Source organism: Eucyclogobius newberryi, unplaced genomic scaffold (assembly GCF_026437365.1).
Source record: "Eucyclogobius newberryi isolate DKJ021-1_F unplaced genomic scaffold, fEucNew1.0.hap1 SCAF_1, whole genome shotgun sequence".
NCBI classification, from domain to species: domain Eukaryota; kingdom Metazoa; phylum Chordata; class Actinopteri; order Gobiiformes; family Gobiidae; genus Eucyclogobius; species Eucyclogobius newberryi.
In genome coordinates, this window is record NW_027315723.1 from 6,508,979 (window position 1) to 6,522,973 (window position 13,995).

The 13,995-nt window shown below is 42.2% G+C and overlaps 1 protein-coding gene across 4 annotated transcripts in view; it reads left to right on the forward strand.

Annotated features, from left to right (window-relative positions):
- agap1 (ArfGAP with GTPase domain, ankyrin repeat and PH domain 1) overlaps positions 1-13,995 on the forward strand; it is a 135,162-nt gene that overhangs the window by 47,034 nt on the left and 74,133 nt on the right. For all 4 annotated transcript variants that reach the window (XM_072451977.1, XM_072452056.1, XM_072451817.1 and 1 more), the window contains 3 exons: positions 7,236-7,363; positions 8,945-9,109; positions 9,440-9,532. In XM_072451977.1, coding sequence (XP_072308078.1) covers positions 7,236-7,363; positions 8,945-9,109; positions 9,440-9,532 — 386 coding nt within the window. The remainder of the gene's footprint in view (positions 1-7,235; positions 7,364-8,944; positions 9,110-9,439; positions 9,533-13,995) is intronic.

A 13,995-nucleotide genomic window follows, 5' to 3' on the forward strand; every position in this document is an offset into this window, starting at 1 on the left:
CCTTAATTATACATTATACTTTAATATATGCGTTATAATGTTTTGTTCTTAAAAGTGATTAATTATTACAGTAAAATGTTGGGTGTCTTCCCTGATGTGTCCTGTAGGGGGTAGTACAGCGCCACAGTCCTCTAGTTACAGCTCTGTCCTTCAAAACGATGAGAATGTTTTAAATGATTCAACTTCATCATGTTTTTGTTTTGAGTGTGATCACATTTTTAACATGCTTTGATTTATAACACACGTTCACATTTGGTCTCGAGGGACAATTTAAGACCAGATCAAATCCTGGCGTTGGTTTTGTCAAAGCTCTCGTCAGTTAAATTCACAAAACTGGCCCTGATTTATTGCATTTAGTCCTGCTTTAGTCCTGGTTGAGTGCTGCTTTACTACATTCTTTTTAATTGACCTGTTTTAGTCTCAGTCTTGGACCACATTTAGTCCTACTTAAGTCCAGGTTTATTCCTAGTTTTAGACCTGGGTCGAATTTGGTTCAGTTCCAGTCTTAGTTCTTCTTTAGGCCTGTTTTAGTCCTTCTTTAGTCCTGTTTTAGTCCTTCTTTAGTCCTGTTTTAGTCCTGCTTTAGTCCTGTTTTAGTCCTGTTTTAGTCCTGCTTTAGTCCTGCTTTAGTCCTTCTTTAGTCCTGTTTTAGTCCTGCTTTAGTCCTTCTTTAGTCCTGTTTTAGTCCTGCTTTAGTCCTGCTTTAGTCCTTCTTTAGTCCTGTTTTAGTCCTTTAGTCCTGCTTTAGTCCTTCTTTAGTCCTGCTTTAGTCCTTCTTTAGTCCTGTTTTAGTCCTTCTTTAGTCCTGTTTTAGTCCTGCTTTAGTCCTGTTTTAGTCCTTCTTTAGTCCTTCTTTAGTCCTGCTTTAGTCCTTCTTTAGTCCTGTTTTAGTCCTTCTTTAGTCCTGCTTTAGTCCTTCTTTAGTCCTGTTTTAGTCCTGCTTTAGTCCTGCTTTAGTCCTTCTTTAGTCCTGTTTTAGTCCTTTAGTCCTTCTTTTGTCCTGCTTTAGTCCTTCTTTAGTCCTGTTTTAGTCCTTCTTTAGTCCTGTTTTAGTCCTGCTTTAGTCCTGCTTTAGTCCTTCTTTAGTCCTGTTTTAGTCCTTTAGTCCTGCTTTAGTCCTTCTTTAGTCCTGCTTTAGTCCTTCTTTAGTCCTGCTTTAGTCCTTTAGTCCTGCTTTAGTCCTTCTTTAGTCCTGCTTTAGTCCTTCTTTAGTCCTGCTTTAGTCCTTCTTTAGTCCTGTTTTAGTCCTGCTTTAGTCCTGCTTTAGTCCTTCTTTAGTCCTGTTTTAGTCCTTTAGTCCTTCTTTAGTCCTGCTTTAGTCCTGCTTTAGTCCTTCTTTAGTCCTGTTTTAGTCCTTCTTTAGTCCTGTTTTAGTCCTTTAGTCCTGCTTTCGTCCTTCTTTAGTCCTGCTTTAGTCCTTCTTTAGTCCTGCTTTAGTCCTTCTTTAGTCCTGCTTTAGTCCTTCTTTAGTCCTGTTTTAGTCCTTCTTTAGGCCTGTTTTAGTCCTGGTCTGACTCTGTCTCATCCCTCATAATTGAATCCCATAATGAGCCCATTATTATTCCCCTCGTTAGCTTTTAGCCGTTAGCTCAGGTCCGGACACTGGAGTAATTAGATGTTTAATTTGACCTCAATTAAACTTAGGGGACTCTCCAAACCGTGTTGTCTGATTGGACAAGACATTAACGCTGTGCTCTGATTGGTCTGGAGCTTCTCCAAAGTTCCATGTTCCTTAAAACATTAAACATTTTAATTATCTAAAGGACAAGAGGGAAAATTAGCCTAGAAAATGTGTTTGGACCTGGTTCAGTCCTAATTTAGTCCATGTTTAATCTTTGTTCAGTCTTGGTGTAAATTAAATGCAGGTTTAGCCCGATTACGTCCTCCAGGTTTAGTCAAGGTTTGAGTCTTCTATGAGTTCGGTCCCTGGTTTGTCCTGGTTTTGTCCTGGTTTTAGCCCTTTTCAAGACTTGATCTAGCCCTGGTTTAGTCCTGGTTTTAGCCCCGGTTTAGTCCTGATTTAGCCCTTTTTTAATGCTAGTTTTAGCCCCCGTTTAGTCCTGGTTTAGTCCTGGTTTTAGTCCCTTTTTTGTCACGGTTCAGTCCTGGTTTAGTCCTGTTTTTTCCCGTGGTTTAGCCTTGGTTTTAGTTCTGGTTTTAGTCCTGATTTTAGTCCTGATTTTAGTCCTGATTTTAGTCCTGATTTTAGTCCTGGTTTTAGTCCTGATTTTAGTCCTGATTTTAGTCCTGGTTTTAGTCCTGGTTTTAGCCCTGGTTCAGCCCTGGTTTTAGTCCTGGTTTTAGTCCTGGTTTTAGTCCTGGTTTTAGTCCTGGTTTAGCCCTGGTGTTAATATGACCTTAATTGAATCTTCCTGTCGTTCCTTTGGTCTCTGCAGTGTGAGGTCTAATCTTAGTTTAATCTGAGTTTAATACTCTTTGTTAGACCTACGTGTTAGACCTACATGTTAGACCTGCATGTTAGACCTACGTGTTAGACCTACATGTTAGACCTGCGTGTTAGACCTGCACATTAGACCTGCATGTTAGACCTACGTTTTAGACCTACGTGTTAGACCTGCATGTTAGACCTACGTGTTAGACCTACATGTTAGACCTGCATGTTAGACCTACGTGTTAGACCTACATGTTAGACCTGCGTGTTAGACCTGCACATTAGACCTGCATGTTAGACCTACGTTTTAGACCTACGTGTTAGACCTGCATGTTAGACCTACGTGTTAGACCTACATGTTAGACCTGCATGTTAGACCTGCATGTTAGACCTACACGTTAGACCTACGTGTTAGACCTGCGTGTTAGACCTGCGTGTTAGACCTGCACGTTAGACCTACATGTTAGACCTACGTGTTAGACCTACATGTTAGACCTGCATGTTAGACCTACGTGTTAGACCTACACATTAGACCAACGTGTTAGACCTGCATGTTAGACCTACACATTAGACCTACATGTTAGACCTACATGTTAGACCTACATGTTAGACCTACACGTTAGACCTACATGTTAGACCTACATGTTAGACCTACGTGTTAGACCTGCGTGTTAGACCTACATGTTAGACCTGCATGTTAGACCTGCACGTTAGACCTGCATGTTAGACCTGCATGTTAGACCTACACGTTAGACCTGCATGTTAGACCTGCATGTTAGACCTACATGTTAGACCTACACGTTAGACCTACGTGTTAGACCTGCGTGTTAGACCTGCACGTTAGACCTGCACGTTAGACCTACGTGTTAGACCTACGTGTTAGACCTACGTGTTAGACCTACACATTAGACCTACATGTTAGGCCTACACGTTAGACCTACACGTTAGACCTACGTGTTAGACCTGCATGTTAGACCTACACCTTAGACCTGCATGTTAGACCTACGTGTTAGACCTGCATGTTAGACCTACATGTTAGACCTACGTGTTAGACCTCCGTGTTAGACCTGCATGTTAGACCTGCATGTTAGACCTACACGTTAGACCTGCATGTTAGACCTGCACATTAGACCTACGTGTTAGACCTCCGTGTTAGACCTGCACGTTAGACCTGCATGTTAGACCTACACGTTAGACCTGCATGTTAGACCTGCACATTAGACCTACATGTTAGACCTACGTGTTAGACCTCCGTGTTAGACCTGCACGTTAGACCTGCATGTTAGACCTGCACATTAGACCTACGTGTTAGACCTCCGTGTTAGACCTACATGTTAGACCTGCATGTTAGACCTGCACATTAGACCTACGTGTTAGACCTACGTGTTAGACCTACGTGTTAGACATGCGTTTAACGAGTGTAAGGTTAATGAGTGTAATTAAATCAGGCCGTTCCAGCTCATTTCACGCTCTGGGTTTAAGGCGACGACACAAAAGAGACGTGAAAACTGCCACTAAAACAATGAATCCAATGCACAGCAGAATATGACGGACACATGTTCAAATACACAGGAGCAGACAGTTTGATGCTTTATGTCGTGTACATTCTCAACAACGTGACGACACCAGGGCCACAAAAATAAACATTCCATACATTCCATACATTAAAGGAGCAGGAAAAAGAAAGAAGCCATGAATAATAATAATGTTGAGGTGGTATTTTGACAAATTTTACAAATATGAAAGGAAGTAGAGCCACTTTTAGCTGTAACCTCATGTTTATTGAGGTTTTATTGTGTAAATAAATAAATATTCCATTAAATTAAATATTAACTGTGTCATTAAATATTTAAAACAAACTAAATATTAATTAAATGAATTGTTGAATTAATTTATTAATTTATGGACTTATTGATTAATTAAATATGTCAACAATTATTTAAATGCATTATGAAATAATTAAATGTGTCGGAAAATTGAAACATTGAAAGATTCCAGCACTGGTTCCTTGGTCTTAGTCCTGGTTGAGTACGGTCCAGATCCACTCTCCTCTGGGTCTGACGCAGCAGCGGAAAGAGAAGTCCTGCTTTAGTCCTCCTTTAGTCCCGCTTTAGTCCTGCTTTAGTCCTGCTTTAGTCCTGCTTTAGTCCTGCTTAAGTCCCTGCTTTAGTCCTGCTTTAGTCCTGCTTTAGTCCCTGCTTTAGTCCCGCTTTAGTCCTGCTTTAGTCCTGCTTTAGTCCTGCTTTAGTCCTGCTTTAGTCCCTGCTTTAGTCCCGCTTTAGTCCCGCTTTAGTCCCGCTTTAGTCCCGCTTTAGTCCTGCTTTAGTCCCGCTTTAGTCCCGCTTTAGTCCTGCTTCCATTTTGTAAGAAAGGGAACTATAAAATAAATGCTCGTTGTATTTTGAAAAAAATCAGATTTTTTGTTGTTGTCATTTTTATTTAAACGTGTGTTGTATAGTCCACATAATTTCAGATTTTTATAAAAAATAAAAATATTCAGTCACCAAATTTCAATCATTATAATATATTTAAAATGCCTAAAAAAATGTTTTGACTTGTCAACTAATCGAAAAATGAATGGCAGACTGGTCAACTTCAAAAATAATTGTTGCAGCCCTAGTAAAGTTCAAAGAGCATTCTTAAAGCTTGTAGGTAGGAGCTTTTTAATGGAGGGGAAAAGCTGGAACATGGCTCTGCAGGGGCCCTGAGGGGTCGCTTCTGATATGAAGGGCTCAGTTTAGGACTGCATTCATTAAGAGCCTCAAGACCTGCTATATACCTGCTATAGACCTGCTTTAGTCCTGCTATAGACCTGCTATAGACCTGCTATAGACCTGCTATAGACCTGCTTTAGTCCTGCTATAGTCCTGCTATAGACCTGCTATAGACCTGCTATAGACCTGCTTTAGTCCTGCTATAGACCTGCTATAGACCTGCTATAGACCTGCTATAGACCTGCTTTAGTCCTGCTATAGATCTGCTATAGACCTGCTATAGACCTGCTATAGTCCTGCTATAGACCTGCTATAGACCTGCTATAGACCTGCTATAGACCTGCTTTAGTCCTGATATAGACCTACTTTAGTCCTGCTATAGACCTGCTTTGGACCTGCTTTAGTCCTGCTATAGACCTGCTTTAGTCCTGATATAGTCCTGCTTTAGACCCGCTTTAGACCCGCTTTAGACCTTCTTTAGTCCTGCTATAGACCTGCTATAGACATGCTTTAGTCCTACTTTAGTCCTGATATAGACCTGCTTTAGTCCTACTTTAGGCCTACTTTAGTCCTGCTTTAGTCCTGCTTTAGGCCTGCTTTAGGCCTGCTTTAGTCCTGCTTTGGACCTGCTTTAGTCCTGATATAGACCTGCTTTAGTCCTACTTTAGTCCTGCTTTAGTCCGTCTTTAGACCTTCTTTAGTCCTGCTTTAGACCTTCTTTAGTCCTGCTTTAGTCCTACTTTAGGCCTACTTTAGTCCTACTTTAGTCCTGCTTTAGTCCTGCTTTAGTCCTGCTTTAGACCCGCTTTAGACCCGCTTTAGACCCGCTTTAAACCCGCTTTAGACCCGCTTTAGTCCTGCTTTAGACCTTCTTTAGTCCTGCTTTAGTCCTGCTTTAGACCTTCTTTAGTCCTGCTTCAGACCTTCTTTAGTCCTGCTTTAGTCCTTCTTTAGACCTTCTTTAGTCCTGCTATAGACCTGCTATAGACATGCTTTAGTCCTACTTTAGTCCTGATATAGACCTGCTTTAGTCCTACTTTAGTCCTGCTTTAGACCCGCTTTAGACCCGCTTTAGACCTGCTTTAGTCCTTCTTTAGACCTTCTTTAGACCTGCTTTAGTCCTGCTTCAGACAGTCTTTAGTCCTGCTTTAGACCTTCTTTAGTCCTGCTTTAGTCCTGCTTCAGACCCGCTTTAGTCCTGCTTCAGACATTCTTTAGTCCTGCTTTAGACCTGCTTTAGTCCTGCTTTAGACCTTCTTTAGTCCTGCTTTAGACCTTCTTTAGTCCTGCTTTAGACCTTCTTTAGTCCTGCTTTAGACCTTTAGTCCTGCTTTAGACCTTCTTTAGTCCTGCTTTAGACCTTCTTTAGTCCTGCTTCAGACCTTCTTTAGTCCTGCTTTAGTCCTTCTTTAGACCTTCTTTAGTCCTTCTTTAGTCCTTCTTTAGTCCTGCTTTAGTCCTGCTTCAGACCTGCTTTAGTCCTGCTTCAGACATTCTTTAGTCCTGCTTTAGACCTGCTTTAGTCCTGCTTTAGACCTTTAGTCCTGCTTTAGACCTTCTTTAGTCCTGCTTTAGACCTTATTTAGTCCTGCTTTAGACCTTCTTTAGTCCTGCTTTAGACCTTCTTTAGTCCTGCTTTAGACCTTTAGTCCTGCTTTAGACCTTCTTTAGTCCTGCTTTAGACCTTCTTTAGTCCTGCTTTAGACCTTCTTTAGTCCTGCTTTAGACCTTCTTTAGTTCTGCTTTAGACCTTCTTTAGTCCTGCTTTAGACCTTCTTTAGTCCTGCTTTAGTCCTGCTTTAGTTCTAATTCAAGCCTGTAGTTCTTTTGACTCTCAGTTGTTAAAAGGGCGCTGCCGTGTGACGATGCGTTTGAGGTCTGAGTGCAGCCTGGTAATAAACAGTTGTATGATTGACCTCATTAAAGACAGTTAATGAGAGAACATCGTTAAGACCTGACAGAGTGTTCCAGTGGTTTTATTGTTGAGACTTTCTATTAGCAGACTTCATGATCATGACTTCTGCATTAAATATAGCACCTTAGATCTGGAGAAGGCTCGTAGTAATAGACTTGATATATTTCTGTATTAATAGTACAATTCTAAATGTTTATGTTCTTGTTTGTTGCAGTGGCTCAAAAGATCGTGTCTCTGAGGAAGAAGCAGCAGCTGTCCATTGGTCCATGTAAATCTCTGCCAAACTCTCCGTCACACTGCCCCGGGGCAGCTCCTCAGGCGACCGCCGTGCCACTCACACAGGTAATAACACAGTCATAACACAGTCATAACACAGTCAGTTCCTTTAGCGACTACTCCACCACTCACAGGTAATAACACAAGTCATAACACAGTCATAACACAATCAGTTCCTTTAGTGACTGCTCCACCACTCACAGGTAATAACACAGTCATAACACAGTTCCTTTAGCGACTACTCCACCACTCACAGGTAATAACACAGTCATAACACCATCATAACACAGTCAGTTCCTTTAGTGACTGCTCCACCACTCACAGGTAATAACACAGTCATAACACAGTTCCTTTAGCGACTACTCCACCACTCACAGGTAATAACACAGTCATAACACCATCATAACACAGTCAGTTCCTTTAGTGACTGCTCCACCACTCACAGGTAATAACACAGTCATAACACAGTTCCTTTAGCGACTACTCCACCACTCACAGGTAATAACACAGTCATAACACCATCATAACACAGTCAGTTCCTTTAGTGACTGCTCCACCACTCACAGGTAATAACACAGTCATAACACAGTTCCTTTAGCGACTACTCCACCACTCACAGGTAATAACACAGTCATAACACCATCATAACACAGTCAGTTCCTTTAGTGACTGCTCCACCACTCACAGGTAATAACACAGTCATAACACAGTTCCTTTAGCGACTACTCCACCACTCACAGGTAATAACACAGTCATAACACCATCATAACACAGTCAGTTCCTTTAGTGACTGCTCCACCACTCACAGGTAATAACACAGTCATAACACCATCATAACACAGTCAGTTCCTTTAGTGACTGCTCCACCACTCACAGGTAATAACACAGTCATAACACAGTTCCTTTAGCGACTACTCCACCACTCACAGGTAATAACACAGTCATAACACCATCATAACACAGTCAGTTCCTTTAGTGACTGCTCCACCACTCACACAGGTAATAACACAGGTAATAACACAGTCATAACACAGTCAGTTGCTTTAGCGACTGCCCCACCACTCACAGTGGTAGTAACACAGTCATTTCACAGCTAATAACACACGGTCAGCTCCACAGGTGACCACTGTGCCACTCACAGGTAATAACACTTCTGTGATGTATGGATGTAGACCTTTACTATGTTTTTAATACTAATTTATTATGCAAGTATTTTATTTGTATTTATTTCTAATTGATTTTTGCCAACGCCACACCCTCCTGTTGTTGACTAATTCATGAACAGAGCATGTTTAGTCGACACAGGTAATAGCACAGATAGGACGGCTGAAGGAAAATGTCCTTAAAGAAGCGACAGCTACATCATTATTTAACTAATGCTATAGACGTATGGAGTTCAACAGTGACCGCTTGTTTTATTGAAGTACATTTTCCATGGGAAACTGACTTGAACCGCAGGACTATTGAGCTTCATTCAGTCATTTGTTGTATATTTTTTAACATGGAATTGTGAATGTGCTCTGGCACCTGTCACTCTGCAGCACCTAAAATATATTTTAATTACAATTAAATTATGTAATGCTTTTGGAAATCCTCCCTTACGCTTGTTATAGGACTGTAGAACTGAAGTTGTGTTTTTTCCCCTAGACTGCGAACGGTTCCGGAGCCGGAGGTAACCTGAGCGATTACTCCTCCTCAGTGCCCTCCACCCCAAGCACCAGCCAAAAGGAGCTGCGCATTGACATGCAGAATACTTCAAATACTCCTACGCCTGTACGCAAGCAGAGCAAGAGGAGATCCAACCTGTTTACGGTGAGGAAAAACAGAAGCATGTTTTTAAATATATTGTATTAAATGTATTAAAAAATGTACAAGAATATGTTAGACTAGATTATTATTGTTAATTAATGTAATCTCTAAATGTTATGAGAGGAGGGTGAGTCGTAATAAGTAATCTAAATGATCAATAAAGCAGGTTCAAATGCAGCTTCTATCCGAGTGTGGGAGGGCATCTGATGCATTATAGCGTCAAAAACAGAATAAGAATGTAGGGAATTATTATTTTTTTTAATCTGCTGGAATAATGCAGGTCATGTCTGTTGTTAGTTTGTGCCATTATTCATTCAGTTTTTCTTTTTCCAGTCGCGAAAGGCAAATGAACCGGACAAAGACAAGAAGAGTGTGGAGAACAGAGCGGACAGCATCGGCAGTGGAAGGGCCATCCCCATTAAACAGGTAGGGGCCCCCGCACACTAATCACCCTGAACAAATCCCTCTTTAGCCACGTTTCGACTGGTACTGCTCCCCCAGACTGGCCTTTGAGCGCTTTGGTCTTGGTGGTCCACATGTCCACGCTCAGGGCCTGGCTGTGGGTCCAGAGGCAGAACTCTGTGAGCAACTGACGTCTCTCAAACATAACACACATTTTCTTACTAAATACTATCTTAATTTGACCTGAATTATGCCTTTTCATCATCATACGGCCGGTCTCAGCAATACACAAAATCACGTTTAGTAAGTCCAAATTTGTGCCACCGTGAAACATGGCCAAAGCCTGTTAGCGGAAGTATGTTTTTCTTTGGTTTCTGCTGTTATTTCACTTCTCTGCACCTCTGCACTGTGTTTTAACAACTCTTAAAGGGATGCGTTGGGTTTGGCTGATGCATTACGCTTGAAATAAGGTGTCGTGAGCCAATAAACCAGAATCAGTTGTTGATAACATGCGCTAGCTTTGTTTTGCTAAGCATGTTGGAGAGCCAGACCACTTTGGGTAGTTCCTCTCAAGGACCCTTAAACAAGCTGATATGGTACACTTCAGACAGTGGAAACACTTTACCTTAACCATACCAATCCGCTACAAAGCATACCAGTGGAAGTCTTTTGTTTTGTGTCATTTTGGAGACATACATGTCCCTGTGTCTCCATGGGCAGAGCACTTGCTTTGCTCTACTCATGTTTCCAAGTGATACTACCTCCTCAGACCCAGTGCTTTCTTTAGTACCCTCTCCCCCCTCAGGCCAAAGCTAACCGAGCAGGGTCTAAACGTGACATCCACAGACCGTCAGACACTGATTAGGTCGAAATGTAATGTTTCTTGAGTGGTGAGCAACTCCAGCAGCAGGAGAGAACACCGCTGTGTACTGTATACTGTGTACTGTATACTGTGTACTGTATACTCCCGTATGCTTAGTAAACGCTGAGCAGGATGCGTAGACCACTGCCATGAGGAGTATCTTATAATATTCTATTGATACCCCGACAGCAAAGACTAAACACTCCTACAGAAAAAAGGCCTGCACACTTTACTACTGCACAAGATAACTTAGCATCAGCTAAGTAAAAACCTTTTCAAACGATCAGAGCGTTGCACTTCTACAGTAGTTTAAATGCAAGCGTAATCACTGTTATTATCATGAAGAAACATACGATAAAACGAGTGTAATCAATGACGAATCAATGAGTCTGCTAGATGCGGCCAGTACTGATACATATGGTAACAATATAGCAAGTATTTCATCTGTGTGTAACGTGTTATTATCATCTTTGAAATGTGGTGCAGATAAATGCTTCTAATGCACAAAAAGCTGACAATTCGCCGCACAGGAAGTTGTGTGTTTATTGTAGCTAGCTATATTCTGTAGCAACTTAACAGTTCCATCCAGCGTGTATTTATTAACAACTCACGTGAGGTTCTACTTCTGCTTAAAACTACAAATGGATAAGAACATGGATGAGAATGATGTTTTCCGTGTTAATATTCTTCCTTTGTGTCCATAATCCATCGCTCTGCTTTGTTGGCTGTAACGGTAAAGTTTTATGGTCACGATTTCACAGAGCAGTTCAGACATTTCACACAGAAGGGGCAGATGCACAGACGCAGCAAACTTGAGCCATGTCTCCATCTCCCGAGTTCAATAAGAAACAAATCACAGCCTTAATCAGAAAATGATGGTGTCGTGTGAGGCAGTTGTTTTGGTGTCTCTCGAGCAGACCTCCCTTGGAGTCTGAATCTGAATGTACTTAATGGTCCCAGAGGGAATTTTGTCTTGTGCTGAAAACAGCAGGTGCTGTTAGGATTCTGTGTAAAAGCCACTAACCGTGTAGTTTAGACCTCTACAAACTCTAAACTCTTGGATTAGTTTTAGGTACAGATTTCAGTCGTCTCTCAATTGTTAATGCTCTTAAACAGGTTTAAAATGTGAGAAATGGTGTTATTTGCACCACTTAAAATGTCTTTACACATTCAAGTTGGTGAGGTGTCTTGCCAGAGGACACAATGGCAGTGTATGCACTAGTCTGAGCTTGGACTGAACCGCAGCCCATCTGGTCTGTGGGCGATTGCTGTACGCCTACACCGCCCGGGTCGAAACATTCCTCTGAGGATTCATTCTGGTTCAATCCTGTTTTAGACCTTTTTTTCTGCTTTTTGGTTTAATCCTGGTTTAGTCTCTTCAAACAGAAGCAGACCAAAGGCAGCCTGCAGGGGGCGCTCTGCAGCGACGCTGTCGTGCTCATTACAGGCCCTCACACAGACAGCAGGGGGCGCTGTTCTCTTCAGATTAGCCTCAGATGTGGGGTGATCATTAAAATCCTGCAGGGACACACTGGACACGCCCCTGGCACGGCTGTGATGTTCCTCGTCTGAACATCTGCGTTTGAGCCCGAGAAGTGCCACAGTTGAAGCCTCCTGTCCTCCTCCCAACGAGCGAGCGCTTATCTGACGAGCGAGCGCTTTTCTGATGAGCGCCGCCGCTTCAGTCGTCTGAGGCGAGCCGAACCATCAAAGATTCTGCTGGCAATCCAACCAGAGATTTAGAACAGTTATTTCTCACAACAACAGCAATTAAAAGATGTAGTATTAATCACTTCTCACCCACATGGATCTAGTCCTGCTTTTGTCCTGAATTACATATGTTTTAGTCTCTGGTTTACTCTCTGGTTTAGTCTCTGGTTTAGTCCTGGTTTAGTCCTGGTTCAGTCCTGGTTTATGGTTTAGTCTCTGGTTTAGTCTCTGGTTTAGTCTCTGGTTTATTCCCTGGTTTAGTCTCTGGTTTTGTCCTTTAGTCCTGGTGTAGTCTCAGTTTTTTCCTGTTTATGGTTTAGTCTCTGGTTTAGTCCCTGGTTTAGTCCCTGGTTTAGTCCCTGGTTTAGTCTCTGGTTTAATCCAGATTAGTCCTGGTTTAGTCTCTGGTTTAATCCAGATTAGTCCTGGTTTAATCTCTGTTTTAGTCCTGGTTTATATTTTAGTCTTGGTTTAGTCCTGGTTTTAGTCCTGGTTTAGCCCTTTAGTTTGAGTTCCGTTCCTTGTCCTTATCATAATTCAGTCATGTTTACGGCAAGTCCTGATTTTACATTTGTTTAGGCCTGGTTCAGTTCCTGGTTTATTCTCTATTTTGTGCCATTTTAGGCCTTAGTTAAGACCTTGGATAGACCAGCTTTAGACCCAGTGAAAATAAAGGAGCTTTAACTCTAAATAAAATCCTCTTGGGTTTTTTTCCGGTACTTTAAGACCTTTTGACCTGAGGGTTTGAGGTGAAATCAGGCTTGAACCAGATCAAAACGAATCCATTTTCTGTTAATTACAGTGTTGTTAGTGTTTATTTGAATATCAAGTCTTTCCTTTCCTAATTTCATAAAGCGTCTCGTCTCATTATTCTGATTATTGTCTGTATTTTTACGCCTGTGTGAACCTGGAGTCTGACTTGAGTTTGATCTAATGTGACACAACTGCAGAATTTACAATAAAAGTCATTTATGCACAACCGAACTAACCCTGTGTGAGGAAAGAACTGGCACAAAGCAGGACCTGAGCAGGACCTGAGCGGGACCTGAGCGGGACCTGAGCGGGACCTGAGCGGGACCTGAGCGGGACCTGAGCGGGACCTGAGCGGGACCTGAGCGGGACCTGAGCGGGACCAGAGCGGGACCAGAGCGGGACCAGAGCGGGACCAGAGCGGGACCAGAGCGGGACCAGAGCGGGACCAGAGCGGGACCAGAGCGGGACCAGAGCGGGACTCAACTGGGGACTGAAACAAGTCTAAAAAAATGGGTTTCTGACTAAGATCGAAGTTTATGTACATTTTAGTACCATTTGTGTCTATTTTTAAGCTATTTCATATTTTATGTTATCAACTTAATCTTCACTGGAAAAAACACATTTGACATCATTTGGAAGATTATTTCATTCCAAATCTAAAATGGGGATTTAGATTTTTGGTTTGCAGTTGAAGTCCTTTATGGACCTGTTCCAAAAATGCTTTAATCCATTTCATAGTCCTGTGTTAGCCTTGGTATAGTTCTGCCCAGGTTTAGTCCTGTCCTGGTTCAATCCGGGTTTAATCATTTTTTCCTGCTTTAGTCTCTGGTCAGGTCTTAGTTTTCGTCCAGTTTCAGTCAAATTTTAAGTAGTCCAAAGTAGTCCCCGCTTGGTCCTGCTTTGCCCCTGGTTTAGTCCTGGTTCAGTCCCTGTTTTAGACCCGTTTTAGGCCTGCTTTATCCCTTTAATCCTCTTAGAAACGGCGAGCCCTGACCTGCAGCGCCATTTTAAACCGAGATCATTACAGCGCTCGTTTTGTAAACATCTCGTCTCTTCCTATTTATTATCTGTGAGTGACTCCACTGAGCGCGCTCCACAGGTCAGCGGCTCCGCCCCCAGGTCACATGACTCCTCTCCTCGTTAGCCACGTTAGCTCGTTAGC